Raw genomic sequence first — 27,262 nt, 5'->3', positions numbered from 1 at the left:
GATATATTTACAGTAGGACATTTACAAAATATCTTAATGAAACATGACCTTTACTTAATATCCTAATGAGTTTTGCCATAAAAGAAAAATCAATATTTTTGACCTATACAATGTATTTTTGACTATTGCTGCAAATATACCTGTTTTGCTTTAGACTGGTTTTGTGGTCCAGGGTCACATATTATTTTCTTAAAATGCAGTTGTAATGTACTATAAGCATCCTAGGGTTAGATAGGTGTATCTTTCAGGGTATTGCCATAATGACAAGTTGCATCCCTAAAAGTGAACTTCCCCTTTACTTCTGTAGCGCTTTTATACAATGCACATTGTGTCAACAAAAATATGCTGGAAAATTACAACCCCACACACCATTTATGGATGCTCTTCACTGAAGAATGTAATACATTTTGGAAAATAATATACAGTTTTGGTGTGCCATTATATAACCTATCTTTAAATTATGATAATGGCCAGATTGTACTCTTCCAAAATGCAGGTTTTAGAAAAAAAAAAGATAAAATAATGCATAGGCCCACAAAGAGTTAAAAGTTAAGACAACTTAAACATAATAAACCAAACAGTATATAATATATGCTGTAATATATGGCTATGTAATTGATGTGCTGGTCCTCTCCTAAGTCACTGTTTGGATGCTGTAAATGTAGTGGGAGGGAAAGCCGGCTCTTGGAGCGCTGCGCGCTGATGATGCGAAAGCTCACAGAGCCACAAGTAGTTGCTGGCTTAACCCTAAAACAAGAGGCATACCCAATGAGCGCACTCGAGCACCTCCCCAAAATCTTCTGATTACAAGCTCTGGATGTTTACAAATGACGCGCGCGCATAAAGGCGACAGATGAGCAGAGCCGCTTCACAGTATACAGGTACAAGAAAGGGATGGATCACAGACCGGCGGATTTCACTCTTTGTGGACGCGCAAAAGCAAGATTTTAGTGCAACCGCATCCTGGAATATTCTTGCATTCACATCTCACTGTCTTTCTCAGTTTGCGCTTTAAAACTAAACAGTTTTCTCACGCACAAACATGTTTTTGTTGCTAAGGTCAGTTTTTCTTGTTAACGTGTTCTATGCTCAATGGGAAATTGTGAATTCAATGCAGAGTCAGTTGTGCGTGCCCGTCAAACTGGATCATGTCAAGAACAATTTAGTCAGTGCTGAAGACAACACAGTTGTGTTCAAAATTAGTGCTTTTGAACAAGATTTTGTACTCGAATTACACCCGGACTCCAGCTTCATTGCTCCAGCTTTCTCGACGCACACCGACTCAACTGCTCAAAATTCCGCGCACACTGAAGATCTGAGCCGGTGTTTTTATGCCGGTGAGGTGAATTCTGATGCCTATTCCTATGCAGCGCTCAGCTTGTGCAAGGGACTGCAGGGCGCTTTCGGTTACGATGGCTGGGAATATTTCATCAAGCCGGCTTTAAACGACACCGACTGGGACAGCGTGCACGCGCATCTCATCAGCCGTAGGTCTAACGCCAATCTGAGTGGAAACTCCACGTCAAGATGCGGCGTGGACAGCGGTGTGACCCCAGCCCTTGCACAGTCTTTGGCGAAGTTTAAGCACCTGAAGGAACAGCACATGAGTAATGTCACTCTGTCAGTTCTGAAAAACCGCTCGAAGAGATTTGTCTCCATTCCGCGCTATGTAGAGACATTAGTGGTGGCCGATGAATCTATGGCCAAATTCCACGGTGACGACCTCAAGCATTACGTGCTGACCTTAATGTCAGTGGCAGCTAAGCTTTACAAACACCCCACCATTCTTAACTCTATCAACATCGTGGTTGTCAAGTTTATGGTGATTAACGAGGAAGAGAAAGGACCCAAGGTTTCCGGGAACGCGGCGATGACCCTGCGTAATTTCTGCACCTGGCAGAAGAAGCTGAACAAAAACAGCGACAAGCATGCGGACTATTGGGATACGGCCATCCTATTCACAAAACAGGTAAGGTGTGATGCGCCTTTCGTCAATAGGGGGCAGTATGAGAACCAGCGAATCTTCAAATGATCAGGCTTATGTATCTTGTGGTAATTAAATCAAGATGGCAGGCAACATGAAACAAAACTGAACACCACACAGGCTGCTGCAATTTACTTACCCAATAATCAAACCAATTTAGACATGATTTATGATGACGTTGTAATCACAGCTTTTAGGTCCAAAGGTGAACTGCACAAGCGTAAATATGGCGTTTTAAATGTGTTGTTTGTAAAACACAAAAGCACATGCTTGAATGTGCTTTTACTCTAACAAAAGTTTTGTACATAACGCTTGGTTAAACTGAAATATGAATTGTAACTCAAAGAGTAATGGGCAGGCTGCAACAAGAGTGGCCTCTCCAGTTAACCTGCAGTTGCCATGGGCTTCCCATCATGTTTATAAGTGTTGTTAAGGTCATGGGTCAGGTCTGCCTTTGAGCTATTGCCCTGTATCAGCACTGCAAGTAGGAATGTGTGCTCTGAATCAGCAAAGATACAATTCACATATGCAGAATACTTAGCAGACTGCTAAAATAATTTGCTTATGGATATCATTGAACTTTTGAAGTGTTATTTGTTATTTTTAATTGATAGTGTTTTAAGCAGGATTAGCCATGGTAACTGTTTTGAGATTGGATGAGCAACATCCAAACAGTCTGAACAGTGCAATCAACATTTGCGCAAGATCAGATGTAGAGTAATATGAACTTTTGGCAGGTCTGAGAAGATTCTTTTGGGGGAAAACAGAAAGAGTGTGATCACTTGGAAGTATAGGGTTAGATCTGAAGCCATATTATTTATTTATGTATGTATGTATTTTTTTGTACAGTCCAAACAGTGCAATCAACATTTGCACAAGATCAGATGTAGAGTAATATGAACTTTTGGCAGGTCTGAGAAGATTCTTTTGGGGGAAGACAAAGAATGTGATCATTTGGAGGTAAAGGGATAGATCTGAAGCCAAATTATTTATGTATGTATGTACTTATTTGTAATATAGTGCACTATGGACCACTTAAATGATCTTTTAATGATTTTTTGGAACATAGCTAATTGTCTCTACCTACATTTTTGCAAAACTCCAGTAACATTACCTACAAAGAATTCCTTTTTACACAAATTATCAATTAATAAAGTCTTATTTTCCACACGGTTCCTTGCACAATGGTATGTTATGACCTCAAAACACTTTTACCACAGCATATGATTTGTAAACTAAGACATTCTGACATTTGCATCACATGACCAGCTCCATATGACTTTTCTGACGTAGTAAACTTGCTCGGTGACCCACCCGGTACAGCCAGATTCATGTTCATCTGTTTTAAAAAAAGTGAACACATCTTAGCAGCACTCACTGGACTTCAAAGTGTTGCAAAACATGCAAGAAGCAATGTTGTATCATTTTGCAGGAATGTCACTGGCACAGTTTTCCAGTAAGTCTGGAATGAGGACTATTCCTTATATTAAACTAATGCAATATTTACCAAACTTGTATAAAATTCTTCTTGTTATTTTCGGTAGCGTCAACTTCCTTCAATTTCACACCTTCCTCCCCTTATTTAACCCCAACACAGCAAAAATGGAGCGTTGTTTCAATTTATTTCATTACTGCTATCAGCTGTTTGTCAGTAACATCGACCAGGGCAATATTAAGGAATGGCTGGACAAAGCTTAGCATTCAGTCCTTAAATTATGATTTTATTCACACATAAATGCCAGCTTTGTACCAACTCACCCGTGAACTCATTTTATGCTGTCAGCTGTTTTTCAGGAACACTCATATGTGTGAAAACATTTCCAGCTCCAAACATGCCAGATGAGCACAACCATTGTATCCTCTGGTAATCTGCTGCAGTTACACATGACCTGAGCTGGACATCCAGACCACGCGTGTCTGCCTAGTCTGGATGACAGCTGTAGTGAATCATTCTGAGGGGAGTAAATGTTTTATTGTTTCTTCTCCAAAGGGAACTTATGAAGCATTTTAGCAAGAGAGCACAGTTACTCCCTACATTCTTCCACTCATTATGTTCATTACTCCCTGTGGACAGAGAGAGATTGTCGGGTTTCTCCGTGGTCTTGGATGACTCAAGATGAGTTGGAGAGGGGCTAGACTTGTACATCTGCTAACTTATATTAAAAAGAAGTTCCCAACCTGAGTATGGTGTGATTGTGCAAGTCTAAGTACTATAGAGAGAAATTGAATGAAATTACAAATATAAATTGATGGACAAATGAATGAATGGATGGAATGGATGAAGTTCGGTTAGACAAATTAATGGATGGGTTGAATGTACAAACATACTACAGATATAAAAATATACTCTGCAGGCATTTAAATAAAGATTATCACATTGTTTACTCAGTTAATGCATTCCAACCCTATCGTAATAAATAGGAATATTAGCGAACTCAGACATTTTTAAAAAATGTGCTATAGTTGCTGTTTTCCATCCAGTTAAAATGAATGACTAGAGCTTTAAAGCTTCAAAAAAAGACCAGAAAAGGATCATAAAAGTAGCCCATATGACGCATGAAGTATATTTCAAATCTTCTGAAGGCATGATAGCTTTGTGTAAGAAAAAGTTATTACTTCATGAGAGAAATAGCATTAAGTTGTGAACGAAATGTTCTTTTGAATCAGATCTTATCGATGATTCGGTTCATCAGGTGCACAAAGCAGGTTTTGAATAATGTGATCACAGATCAGATTGATCAAGTTTGGACTAGCTTCAGATGGTTCTTTTGCATCCTTGTTGAAGTTTTAAAGTGCTTTGTACTTGAATGGAAAAGTGTTTCCAGTACATTTTTAGTTTTTTTCATCTTTTGTGTCCAACCGAAGAAAGGTTTGTAACAGCGTGAGAGTGACAGAACTTTCTTTAATCTGTTTATGTCAGCAAGGCCAGTGTATACATAAGAGGTAAAGGGAGTTCCATACAGGACTATGGGAGATACACTAACGGGAAGTGTCCAGTTTCATGGGGAGCTTCCCCTAACCACAGTCCCAGCTGCAAGCGATCTGACTCTTTACCCCTCTTTCTCCTCCTTCCCCCTTTCAGTCTGTTTCCCATTACTAGTATTTAATGAGGGAGAGGCTGAGGGTGGTGAAGAGAGAGAAAAGCAGGAAAGATAGAGAGAGAAAACCTATGTGCCCGCTGTGTCCAGGCCCACCTGCTGCAGAGCTCCACTCCCAGCTGCAGCCTGAGAATAAAACAACATATCTTTCCATTCAGGTTCTTCTGTTATGACCTCATTTTCTTTCAGATGATGTAGTGGCATCAAAACCAGCAGTGGATTACTGTAGGTATTTTTAATCACCAATTAAATAGTATGGCAGCAGATATGTTTTTTTTTAATAAGAACATTTGTTGCAAGAAACAAGGAAAGTCTCAAAATGAGTCACTGCTGGCCAGTCATGCAAAAATGCAACCGTTCATGTTTAATAAAATCCAGAGCAAGAATTGTAACTAGGCCACTGTTGTAAGAGTTACTGATAGTCATGCTATGACAATGTAACAATTACAACAGTGGCGTGAGATATATTTACAAAGCTCTACATTTCGGTTGCAACATTGGGTGATCAAAATGCAATGTCAATTCACCGTCTAATGTTAGCGTTAATTTGATGTCCAATACTGACGTTGATATTTTGTTATTTTTAGGTTGTGTAAACAAAATCCAATTTTAAGTCAACGCTAAATTGACGTCAAATACTGACGTCAACCCGATTTTCATTCTCAGCCAAAATGCAACGTCTGGTCCAATGTCAACCTGACGTTATATTGACGTCCAGTGCATGCTGGGATAGCATTAAGTACATAGCATCAAAATTCAAGAGTCTGTTTTAAAGAATCAAATCATTGTTACCCACCCAGAAAATACTGCTTTCTTCAGCGTTAAAACAAGCAGATAATTTAAGCAGTAATTTAATCTTCTTTTGTGTACATTTGATATGCAAATTCTGACGCACATTCTGTTGAGAGCTTATTTTGGTTGTAAATATATCTCTATACTTGACGTTTCGAGCATTACTGGTATTTTTAACAGATCCTTGTGTTATGTAATTTAGGTAATTGGGAACAGTAAGCCAGTTGAAAAGTTTGACTCAGCTGTTCATCACAGAGACAGAAAGGCGCATCTGAAGTTTATTTGCATTTTCTAAATACTGCCTTTATCAAATGCATTTGTTCACTATGTGAGACACTAATGAAAAGTGTGTTGTTCTTAAAAGTTTGTAAATTGTATGGGTTTGGCTTCTGGTCTCGCTCGTATCCAGCTATTTTTAGCTGTACAAAACAGATCGATTTGCTGTTTCATATTGCAAATTAGTTAAATTGTCTTACCATATTACTTTAATGTATTATCTTAATTAAGAACACATTGGTTTGTAATGCAAACAGTTTTACCGTTTACAGCATGTTGTTTTCTTCTCGTTATTTCTCTATAGCGGCTAATGAACCGGAAGTCTTGCCCATAGGCTTACCTTCCGCGTTGAAGAATAAAGTGGATAGGCTATATGACATGTAATAGTCAGATATGACAGCACTAATGCTACATGCTTTGCCGCGGATATAGCCAAGCATCTCTTCAGCAAGCCGATGCGCAAACTGCTGTAAATGAATCTAAAAGTAAGTCGCAGACGCTCAACACAAAATCATCTTCATTAGAAGTAGTAAGACTGAAATTATCTTACGAGTATTGATGCCGCTCTCTCTCTTGTTGCGGTCTTTGGTCTTGAAATTAACTGATAATGAATAAAATGCAATACATATCTGTTGATTTCGTTGACATGAACATTAAATTTGCACATAGCGCAGGAATTCAAGATCGGATTTATATCCGTTTATGTGGCCAAATGTAAATAGAACCATTTTAACAAACCAGATCAGAGAAAACAGGCCCTACAGTCAAGCATTTAGGCAGCAACAACAAAACTTTGAGCTCAACATATAGCATTTATTTGCAAAATATATAACTACTGCTAAAATTACCAGCATCAAACATTTGCACAATCTGCTTTCTCAATATGTTTCTTAGCTAGCTGGCAAACTAAAAGAACAGCCTTGAGCTACATACTGAAGGCCCATCTTCTATTTTTATATAACAACATATTTGGTTTGAAAATGATCACTAGCTTGGAGCTTGTTGACTGCCATGTGAGCTTGTTTTTTGCAGTTCATGTGGTTCTCAAGTTTGTCACATGGTACGATTCGAAAGAAACTTTTTCATTGCGCTTGTTGGGGAGTAGAAGATTGGAACAGAATAAAATTACAAGATGGCAAGAACTAAATGCCTCAAATATTGTCACAATCATTAGAACAAACATCTCTGTTGAAGAACTACAATGTAAATTGCTATGTGGCCTGTATTTAATTATGTGCTTGTTTGCACAGACACTCTGCTGGAAGTGTACATCTACCCGGGTGGCTAACCATATAACCACTACCGCCCCGCAGGGGTAGTGTTAGATGGTTTATCAGAGAAAGTACAACAATGATATAGATAGAAAGTGCGAAGGAAGGCAAGAGTTAGTGAGAGAGGGGAAAAGAGAGAGAAATGCACATATGGAACAGTTTGGATTTTATAAAGGCATAATGAAAGTCGTATGCTTGCTGTGTTGGATGCCAATTGGGTCAGCGCTGCTTGTGGAGAGTATGGGCAAGTCCCCCCCCCCCCCTGTTTTGCAAAGGATAAAGAGATTTCTTGCCAAACATAGAGGTTGGATAAAAAATAATGGATAGATAAGTTAATTGAAACGACTTGGAAGTCTGCTCTCATTGCTTATCTAACATTGTCGGTGAACAGGACCATTAGCTGAACCAGAACCTAAAATGGTCTGATTTGGTTTCCTCCACCTGGCACAGACAGATGGCTAGAATCCAAAAGGCCCATACCATATTTTATTACCAAAGCATGTCATCAGGCACTTGGAGTCTGAACTCTGGGGGGAGGGGGGGGGGAATAAGTGGGGAAACTTGTAAAATGAATTCACTGGGTACAATGGAGTAATACATTGATCAGATAACATCTTACATTTTTGCTGATAAGTATTCTAGAGAAACAAACATCAATAGTATTTGATCTTTTTCTTCATATTTCATCCAACAGTGCACCATATTTTAAAGGATTGGTTCACTTCCAGAATAAGAATTTCCTCATAATTTAGTCACCCCTATGTCATCCGAGATTTTTCTTTCTTCAGTCGAAAAGGTTTTTAAGGTTTTTGAGGAAAACGTTCCGTTCCCCAGCCAAGGAAAAAGGGTCTTATCTAGTAAAACAATCAGTCATTTTCTAAAAAAAAAAAAAATGTATATACTTTTAACCACAAATGCTCATATTGCACTAGCTCTGCTATGCAGGTGCCTGACTACACGCATTACGTAAGCACGTTAGAAAAGTCACACTTTTTTTACGTTTTTTTTGTAAAGGGCATTTGACTTTCTTTGCACGTTCGCTTTGTAAACACTGGGTTAGTACTTCCACCTACATCACACATGCATGATTACACAATGCGTGAGGTCGAGCTAGTGCAAGATGAGCATTTGTGGTTAAAAAGTATATACATTTTTTATTGAAACGGCAATTTGAACCTTCAACCAGTTGCCCACAAATGAAGTCCACTATATAGAGAAAAACCCTGGAATGTTTACCTCAAAAACCTTAATTTCTTTTTTAATGAAGAAAGAATGACATGCATATTTTGGATGACATGGGGGTGAGTAAATTATCAGGAAATGTTTATTCTGGAAGTGAACTAATCTTAAAAGTCCAGGTCACAAAAGTACAAGTTTGTCATGACGGGGTTCTCATCTACAGTGTTTCTAATTTCTAAACAAAGCTTGTGAACAATTATTTCATTTAAGTTTAGAAAATGTACTAATTCTAGTAATAAACATAAATTCTCACTGTTGAACTGCTGATGATATATGAATAAGATGAAGAGTTTGGGCTGAAGAGGTGCAACTCTTCATTAAATTGTCCATGAATGATTGTAAGAGTTTGTGTATAGCAGTCTTGAAGTTTTTGGACTACATATGAGCAAACTAACAACCTAAACACCGTAACTATGAACAACCACAATTGCTTATGTTCTTTAGTAATCCAATCAGCAAACCATCTGCTTTCAGATTTGTTTGTGTATATTTGTAACTAGAGCAGAATGGCTAATTTAAGCACTAATGTAAAGTTAAAAACCCTTGTGCAATGTGCATAAAGAAGCTGGTGTTGAGGCAGTGGTGGCTGGAGTCACACCTTTCCTGTTACATGCATTTGTGGAAAGAGGTCATGCTTCCTTCATTTAATAATAGGCTACATTTTAAAATAATTGGCAACATTGCTGTATTTTCATCCTGTGAGTCTAGAGTCAGGTCTCAGAGTGAGTCACATATTGTCTAACTAAACTAAACTGAATTTTCTGGTGGATGAATTTTCTGGTTTAGTATAACATTTATTTTTTTCTTGAAAAAAAAAATGAATGCATTTGTTATCGTTCTCAGATTAGATGTCATACAAAATTATGTTTTAAGAATACACTCCCAACCAATATATTTCTGGCAGATGCCTGACTACAGGGAAGTACAGTACTTGGACGTGGATAATGTTTGAACAAGGCATCCATCGTCAGAAGGTCTAAAAGTCTAAGGAGACTTTATGATTAGCCCCACGATGATTCTTGGGAGTTAACAGCTGGATTCACATAGATCAAGAAATGCAGAGAGAATGTGAGAACTAGGTCATATTTGAAAAAAAGGAAAAACAGGAGTTGAACTGTCTCTCCTGAATGTGGTGAAGCTTCTGTTCCCTTAAGTGTGTTGTGGCCAGAGAGAAACTCTGCTTTTAATGCTACAGTTACAACCACAGTCAATGTTAGTGCTTTTTTGGGAGTTGGTATAGGGTGTTGCACCATGGGATGAAGTTGACCAGCAAACCTGTTATTACTAAGTTGAGTCAGTATGGCTCAACAGATATTTTCAGCAAATCCACTTTAAACTGTGGTAACGCAATATAGGTCAGTCGGAAATTCTTTTGGACTGAGATACTGCATTTTATACCAACAAAAATTAGAGATATTTTAGGCATCTGAAAATATTTCAGTGTCAATTAAAATTCTTCTAGCTAACTGTTTCCTATTTTTCACTCACTGTTTCTCATTTAATGCTAGTGTGTTTATTCAGATAAATGTATCTGTATATCTGTGGGTTTTTATAATTATTATTATAATTATTATTATTAATATATAACTTTACACCAGGATTTATATACGAATGATTGAAACCATACACAATTTGCCCAGGAGCATCACCAATTTATATATGTGACCCTGGACCACAAAAGCAGGTATATTTATAGAAATAGGCAAAAATACAGTGTATGGGTCAAAACGATCAATTTTTATTAAGTAAAAATTATGTTCCATTAAGATATTTTGTACAAGTCCTACTGTTAATATATCAAAACTTAATTTTAGATTAGTAATATGCATTTCTAAGAACTTCATTTGGACAACTTTAAAGGCGATTTTCTCAGTATTTTGATATTTTGGACCCTCAGATTCCAGATTTTCAAATAGTTGTATACAAATAATACATCAATGGAAAGCTTATCTATTTAGCTTTCAGATGATGTATACATCTCAATTAAAAAAAATGTACCTTTTTGACTGGTTTTGTGGTCCAGGGTCACATATTAGCTTAATATTTAGCTGTAAATTTAATCTAAATAATACTATTACATACATTTATTACATTACATACATTTTTTTGATATGTACAGAAGTAGAAATGGATACTGTTTTTTGACAAATATGTTCAAATGTCATTTGTACTCACATTAACTTGTAATTCTGAAACAAATCCTCATCTAGAATGTAAAACATTCAGATAAGAATGATGACCACAATTTGTTTATGTTCTGCTGTTGTAGGACCTGTGCGGAGCCTCAACATGTGACACACTGGGAATGGCAGATGTTGGCACCATGTGTGATCCCAAGAGAAGTTGTTCTGTGATTGAAGATGATGGGTTGCCATCTGCCTTCACTACTGCCCATGAGCTTGGTAAGTGTAAACAGATGTAAAAAGCGCAACCGTAGGGTTCTGGCAGTTAAAATCCAATTAATTTTCTCCGTTGACAAATTGATTTTTAACAACAAAATATAAACCTTTCAAAAGAGACCTACTGTACAGTACCATGAGCTACAAGATTGTTAAACAATGATGTATAAGCCACAAACCAACGTGACTGACTCCAATTTATTGAAAACATGTAGTTAATAGCATAATCTTCTGTTAAAAAACTGCATTACCCATAATTCCTGGCTCACGGGTCAAGATTTAACTGATTAGCCAATTGGCTTTTTTCTTAAAATATCTTAATATCTTGTTCTAAACTTAAAATAGTGATTTAATACATTGCATTCATATTATCACTCCTTGCATAAGCATGATGCTCCAATAACAAGCTTATTGCATTGTCATTTATTATGTTTGGAGGTGCTGAAATCTCCTGAATGTTTGCCAACCCTACTTAATATGTGGGTCTAGAACTAGTAATTATAGCATCCAAAATCTCTTGGAGGATCTCCACATCATTGTCCCAGAGATGATGTTCATTCAGTTCAGATTAGCTTAGTGGAGCAGCTGAGGAAAGATAAGCTCTATTGAAGTGGGTTCTTTCCCTGTAGGAAAGCTCATAGGCGGTTTTGCAAAAGTTTCCTCTCAAGACCAGGGAGGAAATGTGGGGAGATGTTGGAGGTATTGTAGAAGTGACTCAGCATAGCCGTGGTCCGACTGCTGACAGGAAAATTGTCTTGGAATGATTGGTGATTTAAAAGGCAAAAATCTAAATTTACATTCGGACAATTTCTAGAGATTATTTATTTACATCTGTGTAAAGTGCTGACACACATTGTATTGTTTTTTGTAATTTTCTTTTCTTTTCACCCTCCTTTACCCCTACAGGACATGTCTTCAATATGCCACATGATAATGTTAAGGCATGTGAGGAGGTATTTGGCAAGCTGCAGGACAATCACATGATGTCTCCCACACTGATACGAATCAACCGCACCAGTCCATGGTCACCATGCAGTGCTGCCATCATCACTGACTACCTGGACAGTGGACACGGTAAGTAAAAGACACAATATTATGCATTTCCTGTAGGTCTTTTGCTGTTAAAATAGTACTGTCAGGATTTTGTAGAATTAGCACTGAAAAGGCGTAGATACAGTTATTTTTTGTCCCTGACCTTATTGAATATGCATTTGTAAGAGTTTCTCTTTCAAACGCAAAATTTATGGAAGGAGACTATTAAACTGAATTACGCAACACGATTAACTAACGTTTGTGCTTGTCAAATTACTAGTATTTGCACCATTTTTTATAGCCCAAAAAATGGGCTTAAAGCAGGTGCTAATTTGGTAGATTGGGCTGGTCATTATGGAAATGATCTGGCTGCGTCTGTGTTCTTTAATGTGCGCATTGTCAGCAAATCACACACAGAATTTTTCCCTCCCATCAGCGCTTTTATGAAATTGTGCTCTAACACTATAATTGGCCCTGTTTAGTAAATCTGGCCCTATATATCGGTCTGAGTGTGGTTCCTAACGGTTTGACAATATACAAAAGCTCCAAATTAACTTTAAAGTGAACCAACACAAAGTTTGACACAATTAATCTATCAAAAATTGAATATGCTGGAAGTTGCCTTTAAAGGAGAAGTTTGCTTCCAGAACAAAAATTTACAGATAATTTACTCACCCCCTTGTCATCCAAGTTGTTCATTTCATTCTTTCTTTAGTCGTAAAGAAATTATGTTTCCCCTTCAGTCGTTTCACTACGACGTTACATATGGGAACTCGCCTGAGAGACCAATCATCTCTGAGCCTTATTCAAAAGGCCAGTGAACATTGGCGAGTGGTATTTGCATGCCAAGCCACTCCCCCGTACATACGGGTATATAAGAGGGCGGCTTGCAACCACTCATTCAGATTTTCGCTTCAGAGCCTCTCTGTGCTCGAGCCGAACAACAGATTGAATTCCTGCGATGAGTTCTCACTCTCTCCCCCGCTGGTGTGCTGCTGATCTAAAAGAGCATTTCTAAAAGAGCATTTTGGCAGCCACCAGCGGGATCCTGCGGGCTGCCGTTTTCACGGCTTTAAAAAGCCTCTGCATACCAGCGAGCAGCCTCATCTGAGTGCACAGTGGTGCTGCGCTCCTCCCTGGGCAGACCGGGATAAAAGAGTGAATTTCTCACGGCTGTGAAAGACATTCCTTTGAGATGCTTTTCCGGCCATGCGCTTCTGGGTGCGGCAGTTTCCTCACTTCGCTGGACGGACATGAACGCTGCCTCGCATGCCTGGGCTGAGAGCGTGCCGAAGCAGCGTTCACGGATGGTTCGTGCGTTCATTGCGAACGCATAACCATGGTTACGCTGAAGTCCCGCCGCTCGTTCACGAGCATGCTCCCCTCGTCGTCTTCCCACGGCAGGTCGTTGAGCTGTCAATGTTTTTCGGCCGTGGTGCACGAGGAGCTGGTGAAAACATGCCGGGCTCCAGTTTCAAAAAAAGAAGAAAAACACGCCTGCGCTGAAAAAAAAAAAAAAAAAAAAAACCCCAGCTCCTCTCCCCTCACCACCCTCGATGGCGGGGCAGTCAGGGGGTATGCGGCGATTCCCCAGGTCGAGCGTCTCCAAGCTCTCCGAGCCCTGAATCGGTCCCTTCACAGGCTGCCGTTCAAGATGCTCATGACGAGCTGCATGCTAACATGCAACCGTCTGCAGGATTGGTTTACAGCCATCGACCTGGAGGGCGCCTACTTTCACGTTTCGATGCACGATGGTGGTCCTGACAAAGGTGTGATGCAGGAACTCCGCCACCACCGACTTCGCCCTCTGGGCGACGAAGGTCACAGCACATTCCCTTTGTCAGGTGATGTACACAGCTATGGTCCAGGAGCGACACCTATGGCTGACTCTGGCCAGATGGCAGATGTTGACAAAGCACGCTTTCTCGACGATCCTATCTCCCAGAGCGGCCTATTCGGCGACACTGTTGAGGACTGCTCAGCGGTTCTCGACAGTTCAGAAGCAGACAGAGGCCATCTAAAAAAAAAAATACACATCTCGCCCCGCCGCAAAGCTACTATTCTGCCGCCAGGGCCTCAACCTCCGCCTGCTCGTCGCCGAAGACGCCCTCCTGCGGCCCCCAAGAAACAGCTCCGTCCCCCGCCGAGGCTCATGATGCCAGACTGGCGGCCCAACGTCGAGCTGGCCACGGGAAGCCAGCGCCACCCGCCTCGCAGGGACTGGCCAAAAACAACCGCAGGAAAGCTGCGAAGCGTCCCTGACGCGGGCAGCCCAGAGGTGATGGAGATTGCTCTTCAAAAAAAAAAAAAAAAAAAGGAGCTATTTTCTTCACCTCTGAGGCCTCGGCCCCGAGTTCCCTTCTCGAGCAGCACTTCCACTCCTCGGAACTGGACTCGGAGCCAGATATTGCCAGCGCAGGAACCAGGGAAGAAGGTAAGCGCTGCTTATGGCAGTCAGACTTTTCTCCAGGACGTTCATCCTTCTGGGATCAGTCCCCTTCCCTTTTTTTTGGAGCCATTTCGGCAAGGCCCAGCTACATCTGCTCGCCCTTCCCGAATCCTCCCGTTGCCAGTTGCTTTTCCTCAACAAAGTTGCACTGGCACACAGCTGGTCTCCGAGGCGTAAGTACGCCTTTCCCCAGTGAGCCTCCTTGCACAGACCCTGTGCAAGATCAGGGAGGACGAGGAGCAAGTCCTGCTGGTTGCACCACACTGGCCCACCCAGACCTGGTTCCCAGAACCCATTCCCCTCGCGGCAGCCCCTCCCTCGAAGATCCCCTTTACGAAAGACCTTCTTTCTCAGGGGATGTGCACAATTCGGCACCCCCGTCCCATGGAGCTGCTCCTGGACGAGACGCGTCAGACCTCTCCGGCCTTCCACAGGCCGTGATAGAAAGTATCACTCAGTTCCGAGCTCCCTCTACTAGGCAGGCTTACGCACTGAGGTGGGGTCTGTTCGTTGACTGGCGTTCCTCTCGAGGAGAGAACACACAGAGATGCACGATTTCAGTAGTGCTTTCCTTCCTGCAAGAGAAGTTGGAGCACAGGCTGTCCCCTTCGACTCTCAAAGTGTACGTTGCTGCCATTGCAGCGTATAACGATGCAGTGGATGGAACATCCCTTGGTAAGCACCAACTCATCGTGAGGTTCCTGCGAGGTGCGAGAAGGATTAATCCTCCCAGACCGCACCTCATACCCTCTTGGGATCTCTCCGTCGCCCTCCGCGGCCTACGGGAAGCCCCATTCGAGCCACTTGCATCAGTTGAGCTGAAATTCCTGTCACTTAAGACAGCGCTCCTGACTGCACTGGCCTCCATCAAGAGGGTAGGGGACCTACAAACCTTCTCTGTCAGCGAAACGTGCCTTGAGTTCGGGCCTGGAGATTCTCACGTTATCCTGAGACCCTGGCCCGGTTATGTGCCCAAGGTTCCCACCATACCATTCCGCGATCAGGTGATGAACCTGCAAGCTCTGCCCCCGGAGGAGGCAGACCCAGCTTCTAGACCGTACTCGCCAATTCAGACGCACTAGCAGCTCTTTGTCTGCTTCGGAGGTCAGCAGAAAGGGAATGCTGTCTCCAAACAGAGGTTGGCCCATTGGGTGGTGGAAGCCATCTCCCTGTCTTACTTGTATCAGGGAGAGCCATGCCCCTTAGGTGTTCGTGCCCACTCCACTAGGAGTTTTGCCTCATCCTATGCGTTGGCTCATGGCGCCTCACTAGCAGATATCTGTAGAGCTGCCGGCTGGGCGACACCTAATACCTCGCTAGGTTCTACAACTTTCGCGTAGAGGCCGTTTCCTCCCGTGTTTTAACATAGACTTCAGGTGAGCGGGAGGACGGCTGGTGTTGGCTTGCTGCGCCATTCCCACGTGGATCCGTGTGCCATATTCCCAGAATGTTCCCTCCGGCGAACCCTGGGTCCTCCATGCCCCGCAGTCAGGCCTAGATGCAGAGTAGTCCCTGACTGTGATCCTGCCTGGGTCTCCTTCGCCCTGCAGGTTGTGGCTATATTTTTCAATATTTCCACCGGAGAAGACCGCTGTTTCCCTCGTGTATCCCTAAAAGCTTTATTGATATATTGAATTATTCTCATTTCCACATGTAAAGATCTCATGTGCTCCGCCCCCCAACCCATGCTTCAGTACATCTGGCATCCCTGTGGGGCCCCCTCTACTGTCAGCACGTGGGGTTGTGCGTAACGCGGCGTCAGGGTTGTGGCCTGTTCCATGGGTCTGTTCCCATATGTAACGTCGTAGTGAAACGACTGAAGGGGAACATTTAGGTTACGAAGGTAACCCTCGTTCCCTGAAGGAGGGAACGGAGACGTTACATCCCCTGCCACGACCCTGGCATCGCGCTGACGCCGGCTCGATCCGGCTCCTCGGCGAAAACCTGAATTAGTGGTTGCAAGCCGCCCTCTTATATACCAGTATGTACGGGGGAGTGGCTTGGCATGCAAATAACACTCGCCAATGTTCATTGGCCTTTTGAATAAGGCTCAGAGATGACTGGTCTCTCAGGCGAGTTCCCATATGTAATGTCTCCGTTCCCTCCTTCAGGGAAAGAGGGTTACCTTCGTAGCCTAGACGTTTTTTGAGAAAAACATTTCAGGATTTCTCTCCATATAGTGAGTTTGAACTTTTGAAATGCAGTTTAAATGCAGCTTCAAAGGGCTCTAAATGATCCCAGCCGAGGAAGATGGGTCTTATCTAGCGAAACGATCTGTAATTAAAAAAAAAAGAAAAAAAAAGATGTACTTTTTAACCTTAAATGTGACCCTGGACCACAAAACCAGTCATAAGTGTAAATTTGTCGAAATTGATATTCTTATGTCATCTGAAAGCTGAGTAAATAAGCTTCCCATTGATATATTATTTGTTAAAATAGGACAATGTTTGTCTGAGATACAACTGTTTGAAAACCTGGAATCTGAGGGTATTATTATTGAGAAAATCGCCTTAAAAGTTGTCCAAAAGAAGTTCTTAGCAATGAATATTACTAATCAAAAATCAAGTTTTTATATATTTATGGTAGAAAATTTACAAACTATCTTCATGGAACATGATCTTTACTTAATATGCTAATGATTTTTGGCATAAAAGAAAAATCAATAATTTTGACCCATACAATGTATTTTTGGCTATTGTTACAAATATACCTGTGCTACTTAAGACTGGTTTTGTGGTCCAGGGTCACCAATGCTCGTCTTGTCTAGCTCTGTGTGTACTCCGTATATTCCAGTTCAAGACAGTTAGGGTATGTCAAAATTGTTGTACATTGCTATTTTACCTTTTTTGTAAAGGCCATTGATCTTCTATGCACGCTCACTTTGTAAACACTGGGTTGGTACTTCTGCAGCGATGTAGGATGATTTTGAAGTTGGAGGAGAAAATGGTTTTTCGACCTACCCTAACTGTCTTGAACCGCAATACGCAGAGTATACGCAGAGCTAGACAAGTCGAGCATTTGAGGTTAAAAAGTATATAAATTGTCAATTTTAGAAAATAACTGATCGCTTCGCTGGATAAGACCTTTCTTCCTCGGCCTGGATCATTTAGATACCTTTGAAGCTGCATTTAAACTGCATTTTGGAAGTTCAAACTTGCGGGTTTTCCTCAAAAAACATAATTTCTTTACAACTGAAGAAAGAAAGACATGAACATCTTGGATTACAAAGGGATGATTAAATTATCTGTAATTTTTTGTTCTGGAAGTGAATTTTCTTTAAATATATGTTTATATCAAAATGTAGTGTGTTAAGTTTGAAAGCATTTATTTTCTATTCTAAGCTCTAGAAAACAAAAAATATAATAAAGTTTATTTTTAATGATTGCATTAGGCAGCACAGCTGTTTTTAACAATGATAATAAATGTTTCCTGAAACTTCTTTCAAAAACACTCTAAAAAACAAACTTACTGACCCATTTTAAACAGTAGTGTATGAGCGTGCTAAGGGCTAATAGAGCGATGGGTGGATCTGGGTTTAACATCTCAGTGTTGGTGCTTTCTAAATAGCTGTCTTCAAAGAAACAGACATCCCAAGGTCAGCTTACGTTATAGCTTGCAGATCTATATTTTTGTTGAAACAGTGTGGCGACTGATGTAAGTGTTGGACTGGAGTGTTTCTGTGAAGGTTTACAGTGGGGTCACTGGGGGATTCAAAACTCCTCTCAGGGCTGATATTTGCTCTCTGTAGACGAAGACATATGTATATATACACTTACATATCTGCTAAACAGAAATCTAAAGCAAATATATCATGCCTACATTCCAGTCATCTAAGTCAAACTTTAGTTTCTTACTTTAACTGTATACTTAACTGTATATTTAAATAAAGAATTACAGGTAAAATGAGTGCAAACTAAAGTTTGTAAAGTCTTATAAATACAATTTCATACAACTGTGTGTAACATTCTCTTTGCAGGCGATTGTCTGCTGGATCAACCTCAGAAACCGTTAGCTCTTCCAGATGTGCTCCCAGGTGCGTCGTATGGTTTAGAGCGGCAGTGTGAGCTTGCCTTCGGTGCAGGCTCAAAGCCATGCCCGTTCATGCAGGCACCATGTCAGCGCTTGTGGTGCACAGGGAAGACTCGCGGGCAACTGGTCTGCCAAACAAGACACTTTCCATGGGCAGATGGAACCAGCTGTGGGGACGGACAGCTCTGCATGAGGGGCACATGCATGGACAAACAGGAGATCACCAAATCTAAGGTACCTTCACACATCTCATACCGTATCTTAAATACTTGGATGGATGGATGAACGCTAAATACCCTGTTTTGAAGCATGGCAGCTAGTTTAAGCTGGTTGAAGCTGGTCCTGAGCAGGAGCTAGTTGCTTAGGACCATCTTAGGAACAACACATGACCAGCTTAAACCATCTTCTAAAACATACCTATCTAGCATATGCTGTTTTTTTATCAACAGGGTATACCAACTGCCACTGCTGTTTTGATCATGCTCACTTGTTGAATTAACAAACTGAACGCATTTTAAAGGAACTCTCACTGCAGTGTGAAAGATGTCATGTGACCACAACAGAGATCTGACATACCGATGTCAGCTTGTTAAACGTACTCCACTTGACCTGTTACTTGGTTTATTTGCCCTGTTGCTTAGCGATCTTGCACATGACCCGTGAACGTGTTCTTGGTGGCCAAGTCATTTGGGATTTAGAAGTAGAGTCTGTTGTCAAAGGATGTTCAATGTTCAAAGGTCAAATGAGTTGTGACAAACCCCTCTTTCTGTTTTTTCTGTATTAGGTGGACGGCAGATGGGGTAAATGGGGACCGTTTGGTACCTGCTCTAGAACTTGTGGAGGTGGAGTTCAGCTGTCAAAGAGAGAGTGTGACAGCCCTGTGCCAGTCAATGGTGGTAAATACTGCCAAGGAGTGAGGGTCAAATACCGGTCCTGCAACCTCTCCCCATGCCCCGACACAGGTTAAAAACCCTTTCAAAATGTTTTCTATTTACACAAAATCAACATCAGTGTAAACAAAAGTAAAGTTAGCATGGATAATTTAGAAATATTTATGCTTTTTCACTTACATCTGCCTCATTGTCATTTTAGGCAAGAGCTATCGTGAGGAGCAGTGTGAAGCTTACAATGGGTTTAGTCTGAACACTAACCGGCTCACCCCCACTGTGGTGTGGGTGCCCAAATATTCTGGTGTTTCGGCTAAAGATACATGCAAGCTGATCTGCAGGGCAAATGGAACAGGCTACTTCCATGTCCTTTCACCTAAGGTGAGCAAAACATTTTAAAAACCATCTATCACGTTAAGAAAATTAAAAAAAAAAAAAACTTTGGGATTAGTTCACTTCCAGAAAAAAACATTTCCTGATAATTTTCTCACCCCCATGTCATCCAAGAAGTTTGTGTCTTTCTTTTTTCTGTCACAAAGAAATAATTTTTTTTTAGGAAAACATTCCAGGATTTTTCTCAATATGGTGGACTTTATTGGTGGCAACCATATTAAGGTCCAAACTGCAGTTTCAGTGCAGCTTCAAAGGGCTCTACACGATCCCAGCCAATGAATAAGTGTCTTATGTAGCGAAACGATCTGTCATTCCAGTCAAAAAAAAAAAAGTATATACTTTTTAACCACAAATGCTCGTCTTGCACTAGCTCTGCAATGTGCATCTACGAGTTCACTAAAAGGTCACGCATGTTTATTTGTCTTTTTACTTCAGTTCAAAAGGGTTTAGGGTAGGGCAAAAAACTCCATCTCATTTTCTCCTCCAACTTCAAAATCGTCCGACATCTTTGTTTTACCTTTTTTTGTTAAAGGTGTTTGACTTTCTTTGCACACTTGTTTTGTAAACACTGTGTCAATACTTCCGCATACGTCACACGAGACCTTTCCAATGTGAGTATGTAATGCGTGAAGTCGAGCTAGAGCAAGATGAGCATTTGTCGTTTATAAGTATATAATTTTTTTGTTTAGAAAATGACTGATTGTTTCGCTAGATAAGACCATTATTCCTCAGCTGGGAATTGTGTAGAGCCCTTTGAATCTGCACTGAAACTGCAATTTGGACCTTCAACCTGCTGATCACCATTGAAGTCCACTATATGGAGAAAAATCCTGAAATGTTTTCCTAAAAAAACGTAATTTCTTTGCGACTGAAGAAAGAAAGACATGAACATCTGGGATGACATGGGGGTGAGTAAATTATCAGGAAATTTTTATTCTAGAAGTCAACTAATCCTTTAAAGCATTGAATATAATAGTATTACATAGTTTAATATATTAGTTGTATATATAAAAAAACTAAGGTTCTCATGAATAAGAGCTTCTCTCACTGGAGATTATGAATCTTGAGTGCTTTAAGGGAGGTTGCAGGGGATATAACCTGTCAGTGAGTCCCAGAAACTATGACATAAACTGAACTTAACACACCTTAACACCATAAAATACATTTGCAATAGTTTGGTACATGAAAGGCTATGCATGCAATATCAGAACAGTTATGAGTTATTAAACATTCATCTAAGAATTTATTGAAAGGAAACGAATCATTAAATTAAAACCATATATTACTAGAGGCATGTAAGAGGAGAAAGGGCTGGTGAGCATACCTGCTGTTTGATGGCTGCTCTACACTTACGTCAAATGTCACTACAGGCAGAGTTGAGTGGTCAGGAAGAACTGATGAAAGTGAGAGGAAAGATAAGGAAGGTGAAAGGGCCTATCATTGCGAGATACTGTTGTGCAGAGTGAAACTTTACAGACGCAATAGTTGCGTCAAGGCTTTATGAGACTGACATGCTGTTTTAACCCGGATTTGACATTGAAGAAGCTATTCAGAGCTTCAGACAGAAGACAGAATGAACTCTAATCTGCTAAAGACATGTTTTGCCAAAGGCAAAAATCAAAGAAATAAATAAACAATACCAAAGACTAGCCTGTACAAAGTGTACATTCAGTAAGCCCCATTGCTAATTCGGTGTAGCTCATCCAAAACAAACGATCACAGAATAGGGACAGAAATAGCTTAATAGTAGACATGCTAGACTAATTTGTTTCAATGCACCCCCACATTTAATGCCTGTTTCACAAAGCTGCTCTAAAACTGAGCAGTGGGAACCATTAAAGGGATTTATCTAAGATACATGTATATTTTCAATTACAACTAAAAAAGAAATGTCATTTGAATGAAATGTATTTAAATCAGCAGTTCATGAAACATTGTGTAGCAAAGAAAATTAATGGCTTTACAAGAATTAGCCTACATTTTTTTGTCACCATAAAATTATGCGTATCCACAAGATTGTTTGCATGTAAATCACTTTTCTCTGCTTTTTATAGGTTGTTGATGGTACACCATGTTCTCCTGACTCCTCGTCAGTTTGTGTCCAAGGCAAATGCATCAAGGCAGGATGTGATGGAAAACTGGGATCCAACAAAAAGTTTGACAAGTGTGGTGTCTGCGGTGGAGATAGTAAGAACTGCAAGAAGGTCTCAGGCCTTTTCACCAAGCCCATGTGAGTGAATTTGGGTCATAGAAATAATTTGACATGCTTTGATTATTAACCTCATGTTTTGGTAGACTGGGTATAGAGATTTCTTGATTTGATTCTGATTTTGAACTGGTTCATAAGAGTATTTTTTTTTTGTGAATCAGACATTTCTTGCCATAATTTTTAGAAACATGGTCACACTAAGTACAGACTGCAAACTCACATTCTTAATATTTCCTTTTGGACAGGTCAACTGACGTACTAAGAAAGAAAGGAGTATCCCAAAAGCCATTCTAATACTTCTGACCTTTCTTTTCTCAGGCATGGTTATAATTTTGTGGTCATGCTTCCTGTGGGAGCCTCTAACGTTGACATCAGGCAGCGTGGCTACAAGGGCATCGTGAGTGATGACAACTATCTTGCCGTCAAGAACAGCCAGGGCAAGTACCTGTTAAATGGAAACTATGTGGTTTCAGCCATGGAGAAGGATATTCTGGTGAAAGGAAGTCTGCTCCGCTACAGTGGAACAGTTGGCTCCTCAGAAACTATCCAGGCTGTGAAGCCTCTCAGAGAAGCCCTGGTAATTGAAGTGCTGTCTGTGGGCCAGATGACACCTCCACGTATCCGCTATTCCTTCTACTTGCCACGGGACAGCAAAGACACCAAGGGGCAAAAGAAAGAAGATAAGGCACATGTTGAAAACAGTGTCCTTGGGGAAGAGGGCGGAATCAGTAAAGGCGGAAAAGAGGCAGATCTTCTTAAGGACAAAATCTTGCCGTCGTATGTCAAAGATATTCCACCAAAACCAGGAAAGTGGGTGGCGGCAGGATGGGACGTGTGCTCGGTTACTTGCGGTAGTGGGCTCCAGAGGAGGATGGTGCAGTGTCTTGGCGGAGATGGTGGGCCTGCGATGGACTGTGAGCCTGCCCAAAAACCCAGTGCTATTCAGGCATGTGGAGACCCTTGCCCCATGTGGGAAGTGGGCGATTGGTCCCCATGCTCCAAGACCTGTGGGAAGGGCTTTAAACGCCGCCTGATTCGTTGCATTGCAAATGTGGGAAAGTTGCTTCCGAGGGAGAAGTGTGCAGACAAAAAGAAGCCACAGGAGCTGGACTTCTGTTCGTTAGCCCCTTGTAAATAATCCGTTCCTCCCTTTATTATTTCTCTACATGGACCTTCTATTTTGTCAAATTGCATATTCAACAGTGAAAAGAACAAAGAAAAAGAGACTATATGTTCTGGTTCATAGTTTATATTTTGTCATCTGCCTGACAATAGGGAAAAAAATGAACAGCTGTGGAAAAAATGACTGATAAAAGATACACAACTGAGGTCGTGAGATAAACAGGCTTGAACGCAAATGCAAATAGTACTCTTCCTCTAATTCTAACCAAATTAAATAATCCATCACCTGTAAATCATCCAGATGAGACCAAATTCAAAATCATCTCTGATGTCATTGAAATTAGTAGGTATTTACATTACATTTTTTTTTATATGTTTGAATATATGTGATGAAGATGTATTGACAGCACCTAAAACATAAAAACATTTAAGTAATTTTTGCATTTAAAACAAAAATCCTTTTATATTAGAAATATATTTGTAATTATAATCTAATCCCACCTCTACTCTAAAGCTAACCACTTGTCATGAATACCAAACATAACAGGCACAATTTTATAGATTTTTTTTGTCATTAATTTTACTGTAATGGTGAAAAGCATGACAAATAACATTCATTTAATTGATTAAACAAAGTAAAATCCATGTATTTCATCAGTTCAACCCAGCAGGCACACAACGTCATAAGACGTTGATATTCGGTTAAATTTCGGTAGCAACGCCGAGTGACCAAAATTCAATGTCAATTCAATGTCTAATCTCAACATTAATTTGAATTCCAATATCAACCTCAGCTGTTGTTGATATTTTGTTTTTAGGTTGTTTAACCAAAATACAAAGTTAAGTCAACGTCAAATTGATGTCAAATACTGACTGCTGGGAACATTCTATACACCTAAAAGGATTTTTAAAAATGAGCATGCCTACAAATTATTCATATGTAACGTTTACATTGTAGATGCTGTTAATATGTCAATAATGTACATGTCTATGCAAGCATATGGAAATGTATGTGATAGAACGACGCCATTGCTATCCAAGCCTAAACTGCACAAATCCATTGCTTTTAAATGAATGGATAATTTTCCCCCTGCAGAAATCAGTGTAAACATCTCTATTTGTGTGAAAAAAATGATGTTTGAAATGGCCGTTAATGAATGTGTGCAGTGGAGGCCAAAGCAAATACTGATATGGTCCATCTGGGTTAACAGAAACATTCCACAGGGTATATAATAAACTAGCTCACAAATGCCCTTGTACTGCATGGAACTGGCTGCAATCTACCCTCTTTTCTTCAAAACTCAGAGATGTGGAGATAATTAACTAGGGATTCATTATTAACCAGAAATTAAGATCAGGATCCAAGAATGAGAGTATTTGTAAAAAATTTGGTTGACTGGTTTATTCGTTTTTTTCACATTGTTTAAGGACTGAAAGGAAGCACAGGCTACATTTCGATCAGCACATTCTTTGAGTCAACAAACAAGGCTAAATATTAGCATTTTTCACTAATAGAGCAAGGAAGCCGGTCATCCCAATGCTTTACGTCATGCAAATAAATGAAGTCATCTGTGTAGTAATGTAACTGGAAGTCTTCTAACTACTTTCCACATGGCCTTTCGTGCAAACCTGCGATCCACCTTTACCGCTGCAATATGACATGCAGTAACTCAGAGGGGCCATTTTGACAAAGTACAGATCATGGAAATGTTTAAGTCTTCGCCGATGTATTAGCCCCCTAAAACGAAAACAGCAAGGAGAAAGCCTTATGTACACAAGGCCTGTGTTTTATCAGTACGCGTGTGTTAGCATGTTAGCCGTCTGTCCTTAAACTCTTTTTGCATGTCCATTCATCTCCTTAAAGTCACTGTTATTTAGCTCTGCAGACCTAATTTTTTTTCTTTTTTTTCTGGCCAGCATATTTCCTGCTATCAGCCATGTTCTGTACTGCCAAACACATTCCCTCCTCATCCAGCTTTCAACCAGAACCCTTTTTTTTTTGTTTGTTGTAATGCTGTTTATCTCCTCTCCTCTACCTACCACTGAGCCAGAGGTGCAGCTGCTATAATCATGCCCTGTCTGGTACAGTTGCCATTTTAACTAAGTTATTATTACTATTACGATTAATTTTAAGAGCTGGTGGCTGGTGGCACAAGGTTGTACAGTGTCGTGCCCTGTGCTTTAGTGGCAAGTCATTCTTTGTACACAGTAAGTGAAAATCCCTGTAATACGCTAAACATGTTACATTCGTGATCAAGGTTCAGAGTGACCATATCGTCCATCTAAAAGATGGTTTCTGTATTACTTAAATGCATATTTTTCTTTTGCGCTTTTGTACAGCAAAAGATTTCAATGTCCTGCATGGGCTTGTATACCATGTATACATCCATCTGGCTGTGCACAAACGAGTCATGTAAATACCTATTATGTCTTGTTATACATAAATAAATTTTTTTCTTGTCATGCTTTAAGGTATTTATTCCAAATAAAACATTTAGAAATCATTTGTAATCTGTGTCATTTGTCCTGTTATAAACTTTCGTTTGACCCAGTTGCTAACTAAGCTTGACAATAAGGATGTCTACATGCAGGAATGAAATATTTTTAAACTCCAGAGACAATGAAAGCAGAGAAAGATGGAAAAAAAGAGGTAATATTTCAAGCTGTTGAACGTAACAGCTGCGCACTCGCCGTCTAGGGCCTTTTAAGGCAGTTTGACCTCAATCAGAAGAGTATATAACCTGGAGAGCAACTGTGCATTGTGGGTAGTGAGACAGACTAGTGCTATTACATCAAGCAGAAAGCATTGTTGTGTCAGGGGCCAAAACAGTCTGATTTCAAATGGCCTACTTAAGGACCAGCATTGACTACAAAACAAGACTGAACAACAATGAAACAACCCTCTTCTATCTTCCTTTACCCTTTTGAAGCCATATATGAAAGACTGTTTGAAGTCCTCTCTTGATCCTTGAAGAAATATGCTGGTACCTCTTTGAATGCTCTGCTCATCTTTTAACACCAGTTTTTGTTTTTTACAACTTTTGGGGAGGGTGTAGTTTTTCCCCTTCACTGTTTGTCAATATTCCACCGTAACCACCCTCTTTTGCTCCCTGATGTTACGTTTCATTAACAGACACGAAAAGGAAATATAGCCTTCATAGTACAACGTTGTCTTAATATCCTGTCTGAAACCACTGACCCATAAACCTTTGTCCATAAACCATTCTTTGGGGATCTCATATTCACCCACATGTTGGACAGACAGGATAGCAGAAAAATAGCTGGGGAAAGTTCTCTGTGGAAGTTATGGAAGAAATTCATATTTCTATTGGAGGAACTGATGTTTTCATAATAACGGCCATGACAAAAACCACAACCAAAAAGACCTTGCGTGGACATATGTACATCAACAAATCTGCCCGATGAAATGAATGACGTGATCATTTAACGGATGCTTTTATTCAGAGTGACTTACAAATTAGAAGAATTTAAAACCAGCAATTTACAGGAGCTCAAAATGTAACCACAATACAGTTTCCATAAAAGGGTAAATCTTAAAGCAGCAGAAAGAAAGGAGGTGCTAAATTGAAGTGTAATTTATAGGAAGTGCTCTTGTTTATGGTTATGCAAGTATTTTGTTAATGGAAGAGCGGTGTCTTCAGCTATTTCTTAAAGGTTGTGGTCTGAGACGATCAGCAAAGCAGACTTTTGTTATTTTGCAAAGACCAGTAAAAAAGTCTTCTGTTAATGTGTCCCGATACATTTTGTTTATAAAGCACTGAAATCAAATTTCATCCAGTTACAACAAGCTAAATGCCAAATGGTTTCTCAGCCAGGTCCCATATGGTGAGTCATACTGCTGCATGAGGTGAGAGTATTGAAGTGTAGGAACTCATTTCACTGTCATGCAGAGTCACTACAGCTGCTTGCTAAATGTTTGCACCAAATTCACTGTACAAACTGTATGTTGTTCCTTCTTACAGTCTATCCACCTTTTTCTTTAATGTGGAAATAAGCCTATGGATGAGACTTCTGGTTCATTAGCTGCTATACAATGTGCAGTAAACAGTAAAACAGTTTGT

The 27,262-nt window shown here is 40.3% G+C and overlaps 1 protein-coding gene across 1 annotated transcript; it reads left to right on the top strand.

The window, feature by feature from the left end:
- Positions 1-869: 869 nt before the first annotated feature.
- On the top strand, positions 870-25,684 carry adamts15a (ADAM metallopeptidase with thrombospondin type 1 motif, 15a). Its single transcript, XM_073839906.1, has 8 exons — positions 870-1,969; positions 10,930-11,062; positions 11,966-12,133; positions 18,517-18,803; positions 19,354-19,531; positions 19,662-19,837; positions 21,904-22,079; positions 22,377-25,684. Exons 1-8 carry the CDS (start codon positions 1,043-1,045, stop codon positions 23,194-23,196), a joined length of 2,865 nt encoding a protein of 954 aa, XP_073696007.1. The 5' UTR covers positions 870-1,042; the 3' UTR covers positions 23,197-25,684.
- The last annotated feature ends 1,578 nt before the right edge of the window (positions 25,685-27,262 follow it).

Source organism: Garra rufa, chromosome 5 (genome assembly GCF_049309525.1).
Source record: "Garra rufa chromosome 5, GarRuf1.0, whole genome shotgun sequence".
Taxonomy (NCBI): domain Eukaryota; kingdom Metazoa; phylum Chordata; class Actinopteri; order Cypriniformes; family Cyprinidae; genus Garra; species Garra rufa.
Note: the sequence above shows the minus strand (reverse complement) of the source record. Positions and strands in the feature narration are given on the sequence as shown.